At 48.0% G+C, this 18,681-nt stretch overlaps 1 protein-coding gene and 1 pseudogene across 1 annotated transcript; both read left to right on the forward strand.

The window, feature by feature from the left end:
• The first annotated feature begins 2,431 nt into the window (after positions 1 to 2,431).
• ARL10 (ADP ribosylation factor like GTPase 10) lies at positions 2,432 to 17,414 on the forward strand. The gene is made up of 4 exons (XM_066616010.1): positions 2,432 to 2,623; positions 5,603 to 5,771; positions 15,681 to 15,856; positions 17,192 to 17,414. The coding sequence occupies exons 1-4, from the start codon at positions 2,432 to 2,434 to the stop codon at positions 17,366 to 17,368; spliced, it is 714 nt and encodes a 237-aa protein (XP_066472107.1). The 3' UTR covers positions 17,369 to 17,414.
• On the forward strand, positions 16,720 to 16,838 carry LOC136642731 (5S ribosomal RNA; annotated as a pseudogene).
• Positions 17,415 to 18,681: the final 1,267 nt, after the last annotated feature.

The following is an 18,681-nucleotide window of genomic DNA, read 5'->3' on the forward strand; positions in this document are numbered from 1 at the left end:
TTCGCCAGCTGCGACCGTACCTGAACTGCGCGGACCTGGCCACAGTAACCCATGCCCTAGTGACATCTAGATTAGATTATTGCAATGCGCTCTACGTGGGGCTGCCTTTGAAGACGGTCCAGACATTACAACTAGTACAGAACACAGCTGCTCGTGTGGTTGCTGGGGCACGTTGGTTTGACTCTGTCGAGCTGTTGCTCTGGCGTCTACACTGGCTGCCGGTTCTGTTCCGGGCCCAATTCAAGGTGCTAGTTTTGACTTTTAAAGCCCTTTACAGCTCGGGTCCGGGATATTTGAGGGACCGCCTCCTTCCCTACAATCCTGCCCATGCTTTTAGATCATCTGGGGGGGCCCTATTGACTGTGCCGCCACTAAGAGATGTGAGAGGGGCGGTGGCCAGGAAGAGGGCCTTCTCGGTGGTGGCCCCCAAACTGTGGAATACCCTCCCCTTAGAACTGAGAACTGCTCCCTCATTGCTAACATTTCGGCGTGGACTGAAGACCTTTTTATTTCAAAAAGCTTTTAATTGTTGACAGGCTTGCTGGCGTTCTTGCTTCTTGCTTTTTTATGAAAATCCACGGGGTTTGTTTTGTTTTTAGATTTTTTAATTATTGTAAATTGTTTTTAATGATTGTTTTTAATGTTGTATTTTTAAAATGTTTGTAAGCCGCCTTGTGTGCCCATTGGGCAAAAAGTCGGGGTATAAATTAATAAAATAAAATAATAAAAAATAATAATAATAATTACGGGGCTGGGGCACCTTCCTTATGAGGAAAGGCTACTGCGTTTGGGCCTCTTCAGCCTCGAAAAGAGACGCCTGAGGGGGGTTTGACTGAGACATACAAAATTATGCAGGGGATGGACAGAGTGGATAGGGAGATGCTCTTTACACTCATAACACCAGAACGAGGGGACATCCACTAAAATTGAGTGTTGGGAGAGTTAGAACAGACAAAAGAAAATATTTCTTTACTCAGCATGTGGTTGGTCTGTGGAACTCCTTGCCACAGGATGTGGTGATGGCGACTGGCCTCGACGCCTTTAAAAGGGGATTGGACAAGTTTCTGGAGGAAAAATCCATTACAGGGTACAAGACATGATGTGTATGTGCAACCTCCTGATTTTAGAAATGGGCTATGTCAGAAGGCCAGATGCAAGGGAAGGCACCAGGATGAGGTCTCTTGTTATCTGGTGTGCTCCCTGGGGCATTTGGTGGGCCGCTGTGAGATACAGGAAGCTGGACTAGATGGGCCTATGGCCTGATCCAGTGGGGCTGTTCTTATGGATGCACTTCCATCCTCCTTTGCCTTTTCTTACGAAGCATGCATCATGCAGCCTCTTTGGTTCGCACCTCTTCTGTTTGAAATGAACAGGCACAAGGGATGCTCGGAAAGCAACCTCCCCCGGCTCATGCTCATTACAAACAGAAGAGGGGCAAGGAAGGAGGGAGGCTGCATTCAACCATCTTTGTAAGCGTAGGGACAGGGCTGGCAGGCTCCAAATTGCCTTTCCCTGCCTATAAAGTGCTTCCTAAGTAGGTGAAGTTGAGATCCAAACTCCAACAGTTTACCCTGAAGTCCCATTGATTTCAACTGTCTACACTTCCAAGCGCAGCGTTGCGTAAGATTGCAACCTTGATCCTAACCGCACTTACTTGCGAGCAAGACCCATCGATGCAAGCGAGCTGCCTAGGATTGTAGTCATCGTGCAACCCGATCCTGTGAATGCTTGCTCGGAAGTAAGACATGCTGAGTACCGTGGGGGCTTGCTCCCTCCCTGCTCAGAGTTTCTTGCGATTGCAGGCCACCCAGACGTCAAATCTGGGGGTTGCAGGCAACCCAATCCGGTGCTGGGTTTTGCTGACGGTGATGCGGGTGCATACATACGGGCTGAGGCTGCCTATTGCATATGCTCTGACTCAGGAAGCGTGCAGACTGATTCATACTCTACTTCTTTGTGGCTGATTCATCCAGCTACTTTGTGGCACGGTATTAGTTTTTGCGTTCTTTGGAAGAAAGACTTTGAGCCCCGTCCTATGCATGTCTACTCAGAAGTAAGTCCCCATCGAGTCAATGGGACTTATTCCCAGGAAAGCGTGGCTAGGATTGGCCTCTTTGTCCGGGGTGGGGGAAGAACAGAGCGAGCAAGTAAGTCCACACGTGACGTCACATGACCACACGTGACGTCAGCCTCCGTCCACTCAGTTTGCTGCTGCAGCCTGAAGCCACCTTCCGCGGCTGGCAGGCGAGGCGGCGTGGTCAGCTGCCGGCCTGGGCGCATCATTGCACTTGTTGGCGGACGCGCGAGCTCAGCTGGGCAGAGGCAGGTTGCAAAGCGCTCCAGCGAGCGAAGGAGGGCAGACCCAGAGGCTGCAGGGCTGGGATCTCCGCGAGCCGCATCCGGATCGGGGCTCATCGCGGTGCGGCCGCCCATGGCTCCCGCCGGCGCCTTCAGGCACCTGAGCCTGGCGCTGGGAGCAGCGGTGGCCGTGCTGGGCTCGCTCATTCTGATCGCCTGGAAACTCTACTTCCGCGACGCCGACGACAGCAGTGTGGGGTGGCGAGAGCGCTGGGAGCAGCAGCTGCGAGCGGAACTGGAGCTCAGCACTCCCAACGGGGAGGAGGTAATGCGGGGGGGGCGCCCCGCTCGGTGCAGTTTGCTCCTGAGACCCAAGTGCTTTGGGTCCCTTTGCTCAGCACATCCCTCCCGCCAGATGTAGTCATGGCTATGGAAAGGCACTCTGCACATGCTCAGGAACACTCTTGGTTACCTATGTTTCCCCTCCTTCATTCCAGCTGGGGGTGTCCTGCCATGCCTTCGCTTGGAAGGAGCTGCTGGGTAAGTGGCAAATTGAGAAGAAGGAGATGGATTACATCTAGGGCTAACATATGTTAGAAAGGAACAAGTCACCTGCTTCAGATAGCATACTCTGGGCAGCGCAGGTATCAAGCACAGGTTAGGTGAAGGATAGAGGTCTACCTAAGGTAAGGAGATATATTTCCACTTACCAAAAGCCCAGTCTGCCCTGTGGGGCTTCTCAGATCTATGCCGGCTATTTAACTGGCACAAATCTAGGAAACCTAGTGTAATGCCAGGCAGGCAGGGTTGGGTTAGGATATGGCAGAAGCATGCTGTGCCAATCCCTCCCTCGCTTCGGCTCAATCGACCCCTGTTCAGCCCCCTCCCCACCTCTCTGCCACCTTCCCCACGCCCAGCACTACCTTACCTGCTCTACCAGCGCTACTGGATGCAGGGCCAGTGTAAGCCTTTGAGCCAGCATTGCTGGTTCACAAGTAGTCACAGATGCGCTTTACAACATGTTCGCGACATTCTGAGCCGGAGCAAGGATGGCTGCACTGGCTCAGGTGCTTTGAGAGGCCCAGGTAACTAATGTGATAGAGAGTGCCTTTTACTGCCTTTGTTTGGCTTACTATGGACTTAAACAAGAGTTCAAACCTATTCTCCAGTATTCCTGCAATGATCTGCTGTAATGCACTCTGCTTGGGGTTGGATCTGAAGGTGGTTTGAAAGCTCCAATTATGTGTTGGAAAATGTGGCACCTAAGGTTTTAGTGACATCTGACAGGAGCATATGACATCTCTTTATTTTGCTCCAGTTATATTGGTTACTAATTTGCTTCAAAGCCCAATTCAAAGTGCTGACTTTGGCCTTTAAAGCCTTTTGCAATCTGGGTAAAGTCACCTTAAAGACTGCCTTCTCCCATAGCTATCTGCCTGGACTTTAAGATGAGCTGCAGTGGTCCTGCTGTTTTGCTGAAAGTTAGTTGAGATTTGTTTGTCAGGTACAAAGTAGGGCCATCTCGGTGGTGGCACCACAATTCCAGTACAGTCTTCCTAAAGATGTTTTGTTTCCTTTGTTATGGTTTTTGAGCAGAAGCTGAAGCCATTCTTCCAGTGACTTAATAAATTTCTTGATGATTTGTTTAGTTCTTCCTCTTTTGAAAAGCTGCTATTTATATTTTTCATTTGCAATGCTTTTTAAAAAAAAGATTTTATTGTAAAGTGCTTTGAAGCTTTGATAAAAGCATGACAAAATGTCATAAATGCATACATACAGTGACATGGCCAAGGTCACATAAGGCTAAGTAATTAACCCTGAAAACACTCCTTTACCCTCTGCTACTCTAGGTGGCCTTAGATGTCCAACTTATGGCGCAATTCTAACCCCTTATGTCAGTGCTTTCCAGCGCTAAGTGCAATACAGCTCTGATGTAAGGGAACAAACAGTCCCTTACTTTGAGGAGGCCTCCATGAGTGACACCCAACTGCAGGATGCAGCACATGTCCCATTGGCACCACTATGCCAGTACTGAAAAGCACTGCCATAAGGGGTTAGGATTACGCATTATGCAGGTCTGTCCTGCATTTGACGCATTTTGGGTATTCCACTGGAGAAGTTATCTCTTGAATTCTCACTCCTGTTCCCCCCTCCCATGGTGAGTTACAGTTAGGTGGACACATCCTAAACCAGTAGTTCTCACACATTTAGCACCTGCTTTTTAGAATGAGAATTAGTCAGGACCCACTGGAAGTGATGTCATGACCGGAAGTGACATCATCAAACAGGAACATTTTTAAGAATCCTAGGCTGCAGTCCTCCCCAGGATTAAGTCCCATTTACTACTATCATTGTTAAAAGAATATGCATAGTAGCTTATTAAAAGTACAGGTCCTTCAGGAGTAGCTCCTGAAGGTTGCAGTGGAAAATGCTCCTAGCTGCTTTTGGAAGAGGGCAGCTATGATGGGATCTCTGAAGGTCACAAGACCAGACCTGGAACTGCTTGACTTCAAGTTGGATGTATCATATGCCCTCAGACCATGCGGAATGACTTGCTTTCATTGTATGTGTACTGCCCCATTTAGCCCAAGAAGAGGACCATGGTGAATGAGAAAAACTATCCATTTATCTGACATGATCCTGGCTACAATGATAGGCAGTAATGGATGATGTGGAAGATATTGGCAATTCTAAGTGATCTTCTAACGCCGGGGTGTCCAAAGTTTTTCACAGGAGGGCCACATCATCTCTCTGACACTGTGTCAGGGGCCAGGGAAAAAAAAGAATTAATTTACATTTCAAATTTGAATAAATTTACATACATTTACATAAATGAATATATTAAAGATGAACTTATATGGATGAATGAAGGTCTTGTAATAGCTCAAGGCTTGCACAAGGCAAGGCTGACCTTTCCTTTGCTTCTGCTACTGCATCACAGATGTGAAACAGCGAGCAGTGGAGGTAGCCCTCACCCCACAGCTCATACAAGAGGTCAAACAGTCGCCCTCATGCTGAGAGCAGTTGCGTTGGGCCAGTGTGGGCTCCAGCAAATCTCCGGAGGGCCAGAGGCTCACTTGAGACTGGGGGCTTCCTGAGGGCCACAATGGGAGACTTCAAGGGCCGCAAGTGGCCCCAGGGCTGGGGTTTGGGTACCCCTGTTCTAACCCATCACTTATTCTCAACACTAACAGATCTAGGAACATCAAAATATGAAATCACATCTGACCATCTTGACAAATAGCAGCCTGAGAGGCCATTCTACAGCTATACCACCAACCCTAATATTTTCCTTTCTTTGCAGCCACATCCTTGTGAGTGTCAGGTATTGGTTTTGGGTTTGGATGGTGCTGGAAAGAGCAGTATTCTCCACTACATCTCCAGTGTAGAAGCCAAGAAGCACTTGGCCCCCACTCAGGGCTTCAACTCAGTGCAACTGCAGACCAGTGGGCTCCAGATGGACTTCCTGGAGGGTAAGTTCTACATAGTGTCCTGGAGGCAACACAGTCTGGAATGACTGAATGGAAGAGCTTTCGAATGGTCTGGCATCCTTGTGAGATAGACGCAACATGGAGCTTCTTCCCTCTCCATCATACTACACATTGTTGCTCAGGCTGGTGCCACATTAAAGGAATCTTGCAGTGCAATCCTCAAAACTAATTAACTTCAGGTTAATGGGACTTCCTCCCAGATATACATATAGGATTGCAGCCCAAATTGGTTAACTAATGGGCCAATCACTGTCTCTCTCTCTCCGTTCCCCCTCCACAGTCATCATTTTCGCCAAGCAAACAGAGACCTGGCTGGTCCTCTTGTGCCAGTTTGTACCAAGGTTGTTGGAAGGTGTGCGCCGGCTTGGGGGGGGGGTGCAGGAGAAGGCTCTCCAGTTACACTCTTGGTTTGGACTCCTGGGGTATGACACCTTGCTTCTCCATAAGGGTCATGGCTAACTCTCTTAGCTAACTGGAGGTGCTAATTCCACAGATCCCATGTTAATGGCAGTGCAGTGATTTCTAACTGGTGTACCTCTGAACATGTACAGACCGCAATAAGGCCACCTTATTCCAGAACAGCAGTTTTTTTTCAACCAGTGTGCCACGGCACATTGGTGTGCCGCGCATGGTCCGTAGATGTGCCATGGCAGTTTGGGAGAGGGTCCTCTATTACTAGGGCCGTTGGTGGGATGTGAGCCCCCGGCCGGCAGTGTAGTATGCTGTGTCAATTGTCAAAAAAACAATATGTGCTATGAGACAAACAAGGTTGAAATAGTGTGTAGCTCTTCACAGAGCTGGCCTTAGGAGCTGTGTGGTCTTCTGTTTTGGTCGTCTTTGCCTTGGACATAGCTAGAGGTGTTTGAAAATATTTTCCTCAGAAGTATCTGATTGTGTTCAATAAGACTTGGGCTGTCATCCTTACCAGAAACAAAACACCTCTAGTTACAGACCTTCTCTTACTGCCACTCAGATATTTTCTTCCGGCGTCCCTTAGTCTTTTACTCATGTTTACAGGAATCCCATAATCCTAAAAGATACATACACATCACATGTGTATTTACATATCTTTAAAAAAACTCTTTCAGAGAAAGTAAATTTTTACTCTGTTCTAGACTGCGGGAAACAAGTTTCAAAATGTAAACAAGCACTGCTGACTTTTGTATAAGAATTCAGGAGAAAATTAAAATTGTGGCTGTTCTCTGCAAGACCTGCAATGTGCTGTGCGAGGTGCCCATTGCAATGTGGAGTTGTGTATTGAACCAGATTAAAGTAGTCCTGACCACAAAAGCCTTGGTTTCTAGACTAGATGACCCTAGCACATGGGGGCGGGGGCCCTTAGGTGTGGGGGCCCAGTTGGAAGCAACTGATCCAATGGGCTTCAGGCCGGCCCTGTGAAAGTCTTCAGGATAGAATTTGGGGGTTCAGTGTTTGTGGCAGCCTGGCCAAGTGTGTACCTTTGAGGTGTTTGATGGAGTGGCTTTTCGGAAGGAGGTGGAGGAACAAAAGGCAAGCTGGCTCATGTTGTGGTGTCCTTGTGCGCCCCACCCTGGGATTCCTGGCAGGGTGCCCTGGGCCAAGATCTCTTCATTCCAAGCTACCCAAACATGTCCAGGCTTCAAGGCCTCCCTGCATCACATCGAGAAGTCTGTTTTGCTGCCCTTTCTTTGTGGGTTCAGAGGCTCGTGTGTGTTTGTGTCTTTCCTGATGAGGATCAGCAAAGATGCTATTTATGGCTCCTGGGGACTCCAGCTCAGCTGATTTTAACGAGTAGGCCATGGCACCTTGGTGTGTCATAAATGACTCGCAGGTGTGGCGTGGGAGTTTGGGGAAGGGTCGTTTATTAAGGCTACTGGGGGCAGTGCTTTGTCAATTGTCCTAAAAGGATGCCTTGACAATTTATAGCACCTTGTCAGTGTGCTGTGAGATGAGGGAGGTTGAAAATAATAATTAAAAAAACAAAAAACAAAAAACATCAGAAGAGCCCCACTGGATCAGGCCAAAGGCCCATCCAGTTCAGCCTCCAGCCTCTCGCGGTGGCCCACCAGATGTCTAAGGGAGCCACCAAGACCATAAGAGACCTGCATCCTGGTGTCCATCTGGCTTTCAGAAGCCCAAAGTTGAAAGGTTAGCCACCCCTGTTTGAAACCGTTTGTTCTTGATTTACACAGAACATCCACAGGAGAATTCTCAATGTGCAGCACTGCCTTTTTCACATTAGGGGGGCACTTGGAAGTTGCATTGCCCCCTCCCCCCCGTCCACAGTAGGAGGGGACATCCACTAAAACTGAGTACCGAGAGAGTTAGGATAGACAAGACAAAGTATTTCTTGACCCAGCGAGTAATTGAACTCCATGCCACAGGATGTGGCCCCTGAAGGCGTGGATGCCTTGAAAAAGGGATTGGGCAGACTGGTGGAGGAAAAGTCCATCACAGGTTGCAAGCCACGATGGAGATGTGCAACCTCCTGGTTTTAGAAGAAGGACGTCTCTGAATGCCTGATGCAAGGGAGTAGCAACAGGACACAGGTACCTTGTCTAGTGTTCTCCCTGGGGCATCGGGTGGGCCATGGTGAGGTGCAGGAGGCTGGACTCGATGGCCCCCCTCGGCCTGATCCAGCTGGGAAATGGCGGTAGTTCTGGCTAGATTCAGAATACCAAACCAAGCGAGGCCTTTTCCAGGCTTAGGAGGCCATAAATGCAGGACTGCCTTCCGCTAGAATTAGGCCAATTTCAAACTGCCGGGGGAACGGAGAATAAGCACCGTGTCCTCTGTTCCAGGGTGCCCGGCAGGTGAAGGCCTATTAACAGGTGTGTAATTAAACATGAGAACCTTACAATGGGTAATGATGTGTGTGACCCATCTGAGCACCTTGGAGGAAAAGCAGGTGGTGAACTGAGAGAACTCTGGACAGACAAGAGCCCTGTTGCCTTTCCAATCGGCCCTATAACGTCGGCTAGTCTGTTTAGTAAGTGCTTCTGTGGCTGGCTCTGAACGCTTGCCACCTGCAATGGACTCCCCCCCCCTTTCAATCTATCCACTTCCTTTTTAAAGACATCTAAGCCTTCAGGTGCCATCACTAGATCCTGTGGCAAGGCATTCCACAGATCAGTCACACGCTGGGTAAAGAACACTTCCTTTTCTCCGTTCTCACACTCCTACCACTCAATTTAGTGGCTGTCCCCTGGTTCTGGGGGTGTGCAAGAGAGAAAAGAACATCTCTCTCTATCCATCTTGTGTGTTATTTTACTCATTTCAGTCATGCCTCCCTCAGACACCTTTTTATATATATTATAATCGCTTTAAACATGTGTTGGGTAGGTGGTATAATGTCAGCAGATGCAGCCACAGTCATTATCCATGCACTCCCCCACTGAATAATAAATAAAAACCTTTTTTTTTTTTTTTTTTGCAGTTTGGGGTCTTTTAAAAACAAAAATTGGAAGTGCAAAAGGAGCCTTAGGGTCCAGTTCTATCCAATTCTCCAGTGCCAGTGCAGCTGTGCCAATGGGGCATGCGCTGTGGTGGGCAGGCAGTCACAGGGGCCTCCTCAACTTATGGGAACATTTGTTCGCTTACCTTGGGGCTGCGTTGCAGCTATACCTGTGCTGGAAAGTTGGATTGGATTGGCCCTTTATGTGTTGTTTTGTTACCGTTGTATTCTCCCACCTCTAGCCACAGATAAAAACAAACTGCACCCTTCTTTATGACTCTTCTGATTCTGGTGCAGGAAGTTGTTGCACCAGACTTGTGCAACGTTGTGTTTATGACACTTCCCTGATTCTGTAGTATCTTCTTTTTGTGAGCTCATCGGTGACACTTGACCCCAAAAAGTAGCTTGTATTCTTGCTTTCTGCCAAAGATGTTGTGCATCATTTCTCCAAGTTCCTGAGACTTGAGACTTCTGGAAAAACTGGTTTTTTTTCTGGGTCGGGAGTTGGCAATTTCTGACCAGGCTGTAAAAGGATGTGAAATGACTCTTTGTGAGAAAGCTGGTGTGGCCCAGTGGCAAAGAAACTAAGGCTGCAATCCTGTATACACTTTCCTGAGAATAAGCTCCACTGAACACAATGGGACTTGCTTCTGAGTAAACCTGCAAAAGGTTTTGTTATATAACTTATAAAGCATACGTCAGGTTTGAATCTTGCTCTCCCACAGACTCAAAAAGGGAGTTTAGGTAAACCTGCTTCTGTATGGGCAAAATAATAATAATAATAATACAGGTATTTATATACCGCCTTTCTTGGTCTTTATTCAAGAATTTATTCAAGGCGGTTTACATAGGCTTCAATTATTTATCCCCTGGGGGCTGGGGCTAAGAATAGGCCCTCAGTTTGGCTGTACTTGTCGTAAGAGGCGACTAAACAGCCACCGGGTAGATGGGACTCGTCAGCCTAGGAAGGCAGCTCATCTAAGAGAAGGAAACTCTGACCTCAAACCTCCACTGCCTTGTGGCTACATCCAGTTCTGGAAAAGGCTTCAGGAGTCAACCTCGAGGCAAAATCAGGAGCCGGAGTCCCTTAGGCAGTTCATGGCTGAACACAGTCACGTTCTGGCAACTCCTGCGAAGCCACTGGAACCAACCGTATTGGCTTCTGCCTTTCCATTGGACCATTCCAGCGACGTGGAGAGGGGGGATTTGCTGCATGGGTAACAGCCTATCCTCCATACCTTCTTTACCCAGGCTTCGCGCACTGGAGAGGACACTCCAACTTCGCCATACGGCGTCGGCACAACACGGGAAGCAGCAGTTTACCGGTTATAAGTCTTTGCTCGATTGGCGTAGAGCATGACGCCAGGGGCTGCTTCCGACGGTGGGAGAGATCATTGCATCTCATTGGGCAGCTACCGCCCGCCTTAAGCTGGGCAGTCCCCAGCCAGTAAGGTGTTGCCTCGCCACGGTCCGTTAACCTCATGGGGTGCGTGGGGTTTAGGGTGAAAACCGACAAGCGGATCGACAACTCTGCACCATGCAACAGAAAACAGAAAACTACTGCCCTAAAGCTGGGCACCTGGAACGTTAGGACGATGACACCTGGCTTCTCTGATGACCTGCAAGAAATAGACGACGCACGCAAAACAGCTGTCATCGACATGGAGCTGAGCAGACTGCAGATGGACATCGTCGCCCTTCAAGAGACTAGGCTGCCAGATTCCGGATCTGTCAAGGAGAGAAATTTCTCATTTTTCTGGCAGGGAAAACCACCAAACGAAACCAGGGAACATGGCGTTGGCTTTGCGGTCAGAAATACCCTGCTGAAATCCATCATCCCACCTACTGTGGGAAGTGAAAGAATTTTGTCCCTGCAGCTCCAGTCATCAGCAGGACCTATCACTCTCATCAGTGCTTATGCACCGACTCTGTCGTCTCCAGCAGAAGCCAAAGACAAATTCTATGATGACCTGGCCACCACTGTCAAGAAAATCCCTGTAAAAGAGCCATTGTTCATCCTCGGCGATTTCAATGCTAGAGTTGGTGCTGATAACAGTTCATGGCCCACTTGCTTAGGTCAGTTTGGCACTGGGAGGATGAACGAAAATGGCCAACGCCTGCTAGAGTTTTGCTGTCATCACGGTCTCTGTGTCAGCAACACGTTCTTCAACACAAAGCCCCAACATAGAGTCTCTTGGAGACATCCAAGATCAAAGCACTGGCACCAGCTCGACCTGATCCTCACCAGACGCTCCAGCCTTCCCAGCATCAAGATCACACGCAGTTATCATGGTGCTGCCTGCGACACTGACCACTCCCTGGTGTGCAGCAGAGTGAAACTGCAAACAAAGCGACTGTATCACACGAAAAAGGAAGGAAGACCTCGCATTGATACCAGCAAGACCCGGGATCAGAGAAAAGTGGAGGAATTTGCACAAGCGCTTGAGGAATCTCTTCCAGGCCCGGCCGATGCAAACGCATCCAACAGATGGGAACATTTCAAGAATACCGTTTACAACACCGCCTTGTCCATATTCGGCAAGAAGACCAACAAGGCGGCAGACTGGTTTGAAGCCCACTCTGAGGAGTTGACACCAGTCATTGAGGAAAAGAGGAGAGCTCAAGCAGCATACAAGGCCTGTCCCAGTGAGCGCAACCTGCAGGTCCTCCGAACTGCTCGCAGCAAAGTCCAACAGACTGCCAGGAGATGTGCTAACGACTACTGGCTCCAGCTCTGTTCCGAGATACAGATAGCAGCTGACACGGGCAACATCAAGGGGATGTATGATGGTATCAAGCAGGCCCTAGGTCCAACACAGAAGAAAATTGCCCCTCTGAAGTCTGCCACAGGCGAGGTCATCCAGGATCGGGCGCAGCAGATGGAACGCTGGGTGCAGCACTACTCTGAGCTATATTCCAGAGAAAATGTAGTCACCGAAGAAGCACTGAACAACATTGAGTGCCTGCCTGTGCTGGAAGAGCTTGACAGTGAACCAACCCTAGAAGAACTTCACGTGGCCCTGGACTCCCTTGCCTTTGGCAAGGCACCTGGAAAAGACAGCATCCCTGCTGAAGTCCTAAAATGCTGCAAAGAGATCATCGTCACTGAGCTGCATGAAATCCTCTGTCTCTGCTGGAGAGAAGGTGGAGTACCTCAAGACATGAGGGATGCAAACATCATCACGCTGTACAAGAACAAAGGTGACAGGGGTGACTGCAACAACTACCGCGGCATCTCTCTCCTTAGCGTTGTAGGAAAGCTGTTTGCCCGAGTTGTACTAAAGAGGCTCCAGGTACTTGCAGAGAGCGTCTATCCAGAATCGCAGTGTGGATTCCGAGCCAACAGGTCCACCACTGATATGGTATTCTCCCTTAGACAACTGCAGGAGAAATGCAGGGAACAACGACAGCCACTCTTTATAGCCTTCATAGATCTCACAAAGGCTTTCGACCTGGTCAGCAGAGACGGCCTCTTCAAGATTCTCCCCAAGATTGGATGTCCACCCAGGCTCCTTAGCATCATCAGATCTTTCCACAAGGACATGAAGGGCACTGTTGTCTTCGATGGCTCCACATCAGACCCTTTTGACATCCGAAGCGGAGTGAAGCAGGGCTGTGTTCTTGCACCAACCTTGTTTGGGATTTTCTTCGCTGTCCTGCTGAAGCAGGCCTTTGGAACTGCAACAGAAGGCATCTATCTCCGGACCAGATCAGACGGAAAGCTCTTCAACCTCTCCAGACTGAGAGCAAAATCCAAAGTCCAGCTGAAATGTCTGCGTGACTTCCTCTTTGCCGACGATGCAGCTGTCACTACCCACTCTGCCAAAGATCTCCAGCAGCTCATGGATCGTTTTAGCAAGGCCTGCCAAGATTTTGGACTGACAACCAGCCTGAAGAAAACACAGGTCATGGTTCAGGATGTGGACTCACCTCCCTGCATTACAATCTCTGAGCATGAACTGGAGGTTGTCCATGACTTTGTGTACCTTGGCTCAACGATCTCCGACACTCATTCTCTCGATACCGAGCTAAACAAGCGCATTGGTAAAGCAGCTACCACGTTTTCCAGACTCACAAAGAGAGTCTGGTCCAACAAGAAGCTGACGGAACATACCAAGATCCAGGTCTACAGAGCTTGCGTCCTGAGTACACTTCTGTACTGCAGTGAGTCATGGACTCTTCGCTCACAACAGGAGAGGAAACTGAACGCATTCCACATGCGCTGCCTCCGACGCATCCTCGGCATCACCTGGCAGGACAAAGTTCCAAACAACACAGTCCTGGAACGTGCTGGAATCCCTAGCATGTATTCACTGCTGAAACAGAGACGCCTGCGTTGGCTTGGTCATGTCGTGAGAATGGATGATGGCCGGATCTCAAAGGATCTCCTCTATGGAGAACTCGTGCAAGGAAAGCGCCCTACAGGTAGACCACAGCTGCGATACAAGGACATCTGCAAGAGGGATCTGAAGGCCTTCGGGATGGACCTCAACAAGTGGGAAACCCTGGCCTCTGAGCAGCCCGCTTGGAGGCAGGCTGTGCAGCATGGCCTTTCCCAGTTTGAAGAGACACTTTGCCAACAGTCTGAGGCTAAGAGGCAAAGAAGGAAGGCCCATAGCCAGGGAGACAGACCAGGGACAGACTGCACTTGCTCCCGGTGTGGAAGGGATTGTCACTCCCGGATTGGCCTTTTCAGCCACACTAGACGCTGTGCCAGAACCACCTTTCAGAGCGCGATACCATAGTCTTTCGAGACTGAAGGTTGCCAATACAAGGGCCAATCCTTTACTCACTGGCCGCTGGCAGCACTCCTTTTCCACTGGCACTGACTGCCGTAAAGCAATCGCCGTCAATTGCAGAAGACACACTAGTAGTTCATGAAGCAGCAGTGGTGGCCATAAATCCTAACCCCCTTCCCAGACCCAATCCTGCCCTGTGAGTCTACATGGACCTGCGCCAGCCCCACCTGCAGAATGCAGCGGCAGCCATTTTGACACTGCTGCATCAGCAGGGGGGAAATGATAGGATTGGACTCAAAAGCTCATATGATTGATCAATCACATTTTTCTGTGAGTAAAAACAAAAAGCATGACTACTGTGATTTTTGGTGTATGCATATGCATTGTAGCAAGCATCATCTTAGAACAGGGGTTCCCAAACCCCTATGAAGGAGTTGGGAACTCTGTCAGTGGCTGCAGGGGCAGGGCAGGAGTATGGAGGATGCACCCCAATGGCCCCAGCGATCGCGGCGCCGCGGGGACCCTGGGGCATGTTAATGTACCTGGAGAGGGTTGTAAAGCCTCCCTGAGGCTTGCAACCCCCTCTGTAGCTGTGAGCCTCCCCCCCCCCCAGTACATTAACATGCCCCTGGGTCCATGCAATGCTGTGATTGTTGCAACCCATCACTTTGGGAACCACTGTCTTAGAAGCATTCCATCCTGTGTGAGAGAGAATAAAGAAGATATTTTTCTAAATACTTTGTGTTCTTTCTCACACAGGAGGGAATGCCTCTTGTGCATACCTAAAATCATAAACTTTCATAGACTTTTAGATAAATCTAAATTGTATAGATCAGTGGTACCCAAAGTGTGGGTCATGACCCACCATAGTGAACAAAAACTGGGCCATTCTCCCTTAAGAGGAGTGACCTAGTAATAGGGGCCCCAATGGCACTGCAGTGATCATGGCACCGCAGGAACCAAGGGGCTTTTCCCCTTACCTGAGGGGTCACACTGGCCTGAGGCCCACAACGGTCCAGGAGGCCCACAGTCCCTTCTGTGGGCCCCCCTGATGCTCAAAATAACTGTTTGGTGATCGGAGTGCACTTCCAAAACTGCCTCCCCCCCACCCCTTCCCTTTTCCCACCAAGACTTACAGTGGAACCAACTCCCTTGTAGGAGATTGGGAACCACTCATATAGATTAAATCTGTCCGATTATTTGGGGGCACCTTTTTAATTTAGAGCCCAATACTATGCATGTCTACTCAGAAGAAAGTCCCACTATAGTCAATGGAGCTTACTCCCAAGTAAATGTAGATAGGATTGCAGCCTTAATCAGTGGTCTTAGGCTGCAATCCTATCTGTATTTACCTGGGAGTAAGCCCCATTGACTATAATGGAACTGACTTCTGAGTAGACATGTATAGGCTTGGGCTATTAGCTGCCAGAACATATTCACTGAGGATCTATCTAGTTGTGAGCTGAACTTATGATCCTCTTTATCCTGTATAAGGGACAGAATAATGCCTATTGCTGACTAGTCCATCAGAGTCTTTGGTAAAGTTTGTTTTGTCAGGGTAAATGGACAAAAGCAGGACACTCTGCAGATGCCGGAAGGAATCTGTATTATAAGATTGCCTCCTGCAAATTTTAATCCCCTCCTCAAATACTGAGAAATACCCCAAACATGCCATGTGTTTGAGTTGAGTTTTCTGACATCCAGTTTTTTGTATCTCAGTTGGAGGCAGCAAGAACCTGCGCTCTTACTGGAACCAGTACCTGAGCAAAGCCCACATTCTGGTGTTTGTAGTGGACTCTGCAGATGGCTCACGGCTTTCCACTGCTCGTCAGGAGCTCCACTGCTTGCTGGCTGAGGAGCTTCAGTTGCCCTTGATAGTGCTGGCTAACAAACAGGTGGGTCTTTTGATATATTGCATCTAGAGGTCTGGTTAGTCTAATCTTCTGCATAGAGATTGCCTTTACTAATGTCACTAAGTATTATTATTATTATTATTAACTGTATTTATATACCGCTTTTCAACTAAAAGTTCACAAAGCGGTTTACAGAGAAAAATCAAATAAATAATGGCTCCCTGTCCCAAAAGGGCTCACAATCTAAAAAGATGCAAAAAGAACACCAGCAGACAGCCACTAGAAAAGACACTGCTGGGGTGAGGTGGGCCAGTTACTCTCCCCCTGCTAAAAAGAGGAACACCCACTTGAAAGAGTGCCTCTTACCCAATTAGCAGGGGTTACTGCTGATCAAAGTATTGCCCTTGTGGTGCCTCTTATCAAGAGCTGATGTCAAGGATAAATTTTTTTTTCTCAGCCTAACTCTTCATGCTAATCCTCATTTGATCAGCAGTAAAAGTAATACAGGTCCAGCCTTGTTATACACAGATTTTTTTATACACTGATTTGACTCAACACGAATGGCCACTGCAAATGAGAAGGAATGTGCAGATCCCTGGAGATGGGGAAAAATGCATCCCTTTAAAATCAGTTTAAAAAACTGAAGGGTCCTTTAACAATAGCCTAATGAGAAGAGGACAGCTGGCTGACAATCCATCAATCCTCTCTCTCCAGGTAACCCCTCCCTTCCCCCTGAGCAGGAAAGGTGATCACTTTGCATTGGTGAAGGGAGGGGCTGAGTGAAGCGCTTGGAAGAGATTGACAGATTTTCTTCTTAATGACTCTTCTTATATCACAAAAGTCAGCAAAGCTGTTTTTAAATCACCAGAGCAAAGGAACTTTGTTTTTTTAATTTATTTGCTATAGTTTAGGCAACTGTTACCCTGCACATTCCCAATCTCATCTGATCTTGGAAGCTAAGCAGGGTCAGGCCTGGTTAGTACTTGGATGGGAGACCGCCTCAGAATACTGGGTGCTGTAGGCTTATACCATAGTCTTTCGAGACTGAAGGTTGCCAACCATAGTTTAGGAACCCACTGGAATAATAAGGCTCAACCTGTATTCACAGTACCTGTTATCTGTATAGCACTTCTGACTATTTCAAGCATTTTATATGTATTTTGTTGTAATTCTGACACCGCTGTATCATTATTTTTCTCCCACATTGCTGGGGAGGGGGTGGCTTGTCGAAGGGCCACTTATGGCAGAGGTAAGGTTGGAACCAGGAACTTCCTGATTGGCAGCTCAGTTGCTTAGCCACTGTTACACCTGCTCTCAAGCATGTGACAAAACATTTTTTGGCAAGAGGATCACTGTTCAAATTATCATCTGTTCTAGGACAAGACCGATGCACTGAGTGTAGCAGAATTACATGAAGGACTAGCCTTGCACACTTTGGACAACCAAAGAGAATTCTTCCTTTTACCTACAAGTGCTACTTACGCTGGCCTGGCCACTCCAAACAGCGTTCTTCACCTGAAGAACCTGCTGATCAAACTCCTTACCCGGAACTGAAAATTCTTCAGGATGTCCAAGCAAGATGAACTTTCTGATTTTACTCCTTGCAGCAGCTACTTGAGATATGGCACCTACATAGTTTGAGGAGTAATGGGTTGTCTGAACCCTAAGAGAAGCTCTTCTTAGGTGATTCTTAAGTACCTTTGCATCAGAGAGACCTGCTGCCCTGTCCTTTGAAATAGGCTGTGCTCTTTAGGGTAAGAAGGAAGTACAACAAGCTACAACAAGTACAAGAAGGAAGTACAACAAGAAGGAAGTATCCCCAAGCTACTCTGGGGGATAGTTTCAGTTTCTGAAGATAGCAGCAGTTGAGAATACAGATCCAAAGAACTGCAGTATCAGTGCTTGGACTGGGAACTAGCCCTGTACAGGCCCTTCTACCTTCAGAACAAATAGGAGAAAGTAGTGAATCTGCCCTGTGTTTGTCTGTGGAAGTGTTGGAGTATGCAGTCCTATTAATGACTGATCTTGCCCCTATGAAATAAGATTCCATTCTGATTGCAGTGAATGGAGACTGGTTGCATTGTGTTCAAGGGGCAGGGACTGAAGTCAGAGTGGAAGTTCCTTCAGTCACTTATGCAGGCAGCTATATTTGCTCCAGAAAAATATTAGCACTTTAAGACTTTATTGCACTAATGAACAGATCTCATGCTTGAAAAGCAGTTGGTGTCTTAGCTATTCTCTTTAGTATCACTAAGCATGTTGGAACAACTGGGCATACAAGGGAATGGTTTCTTGAGGCATTTTTACAGCCAGTGTGATTCTTCCTGTGCCTTGAACTAATGCTAAAGTCAGATCAGTTCCCATCATCTGTTGAGGTGAAAGAGATTTTTTTTTTTCTGCCTGCTGCTTTGAAGCCTCCAGCAGGGCTGTCTGTTTGATTGATCAACTACTCAAAGATAACTAAGAACTTTTGACTTGTCTTGTATGAAATGCTGGATAGAGAGTGAACCAATGCAGTCAGGTCAACCTCTGTTGTAATTAGCTGAACTTCTTTTTTTGGGTGCTATCAGATCTTGTTAACTCAGGTCCGGGATAGCAAAGTTGTTATATCATTCATGGATGCTTTGACCTGGAAACAAAGAAGCTCCACACAATCAGAGTGGGGCCTAGGATATGTCACAGCCAAACCAAGCCATTCCACTTCAACTGGAAACTTGTGTGCTTTCTTAACCATCCAGCACAGAATGATCTAGTCCACCAGCCAATCTCATTCCAAGAAGAAAAGTTCAGCCAGCCCCTCTACAAGCAGCTTGTCCCCACCAGTATGAAACTTAATGTAGCTGCTCTAGACTTTCTTACACTAGTAC

The sequence above is a fragment of the Tiliqua scincoides genome, chromosome 2 (assembly GCF_035046505.1).
Source record: "Tiliqua scincoides isolate rTilSci1 chromosome 2, rTilSci1.hap2, whole genome shotgun sequence".
NCBI lineage: Eukaryota > Metazoa > Chordata > Lepidosauria > Squamata > Scincidae > Tiliqua > Tiliqua scincoides.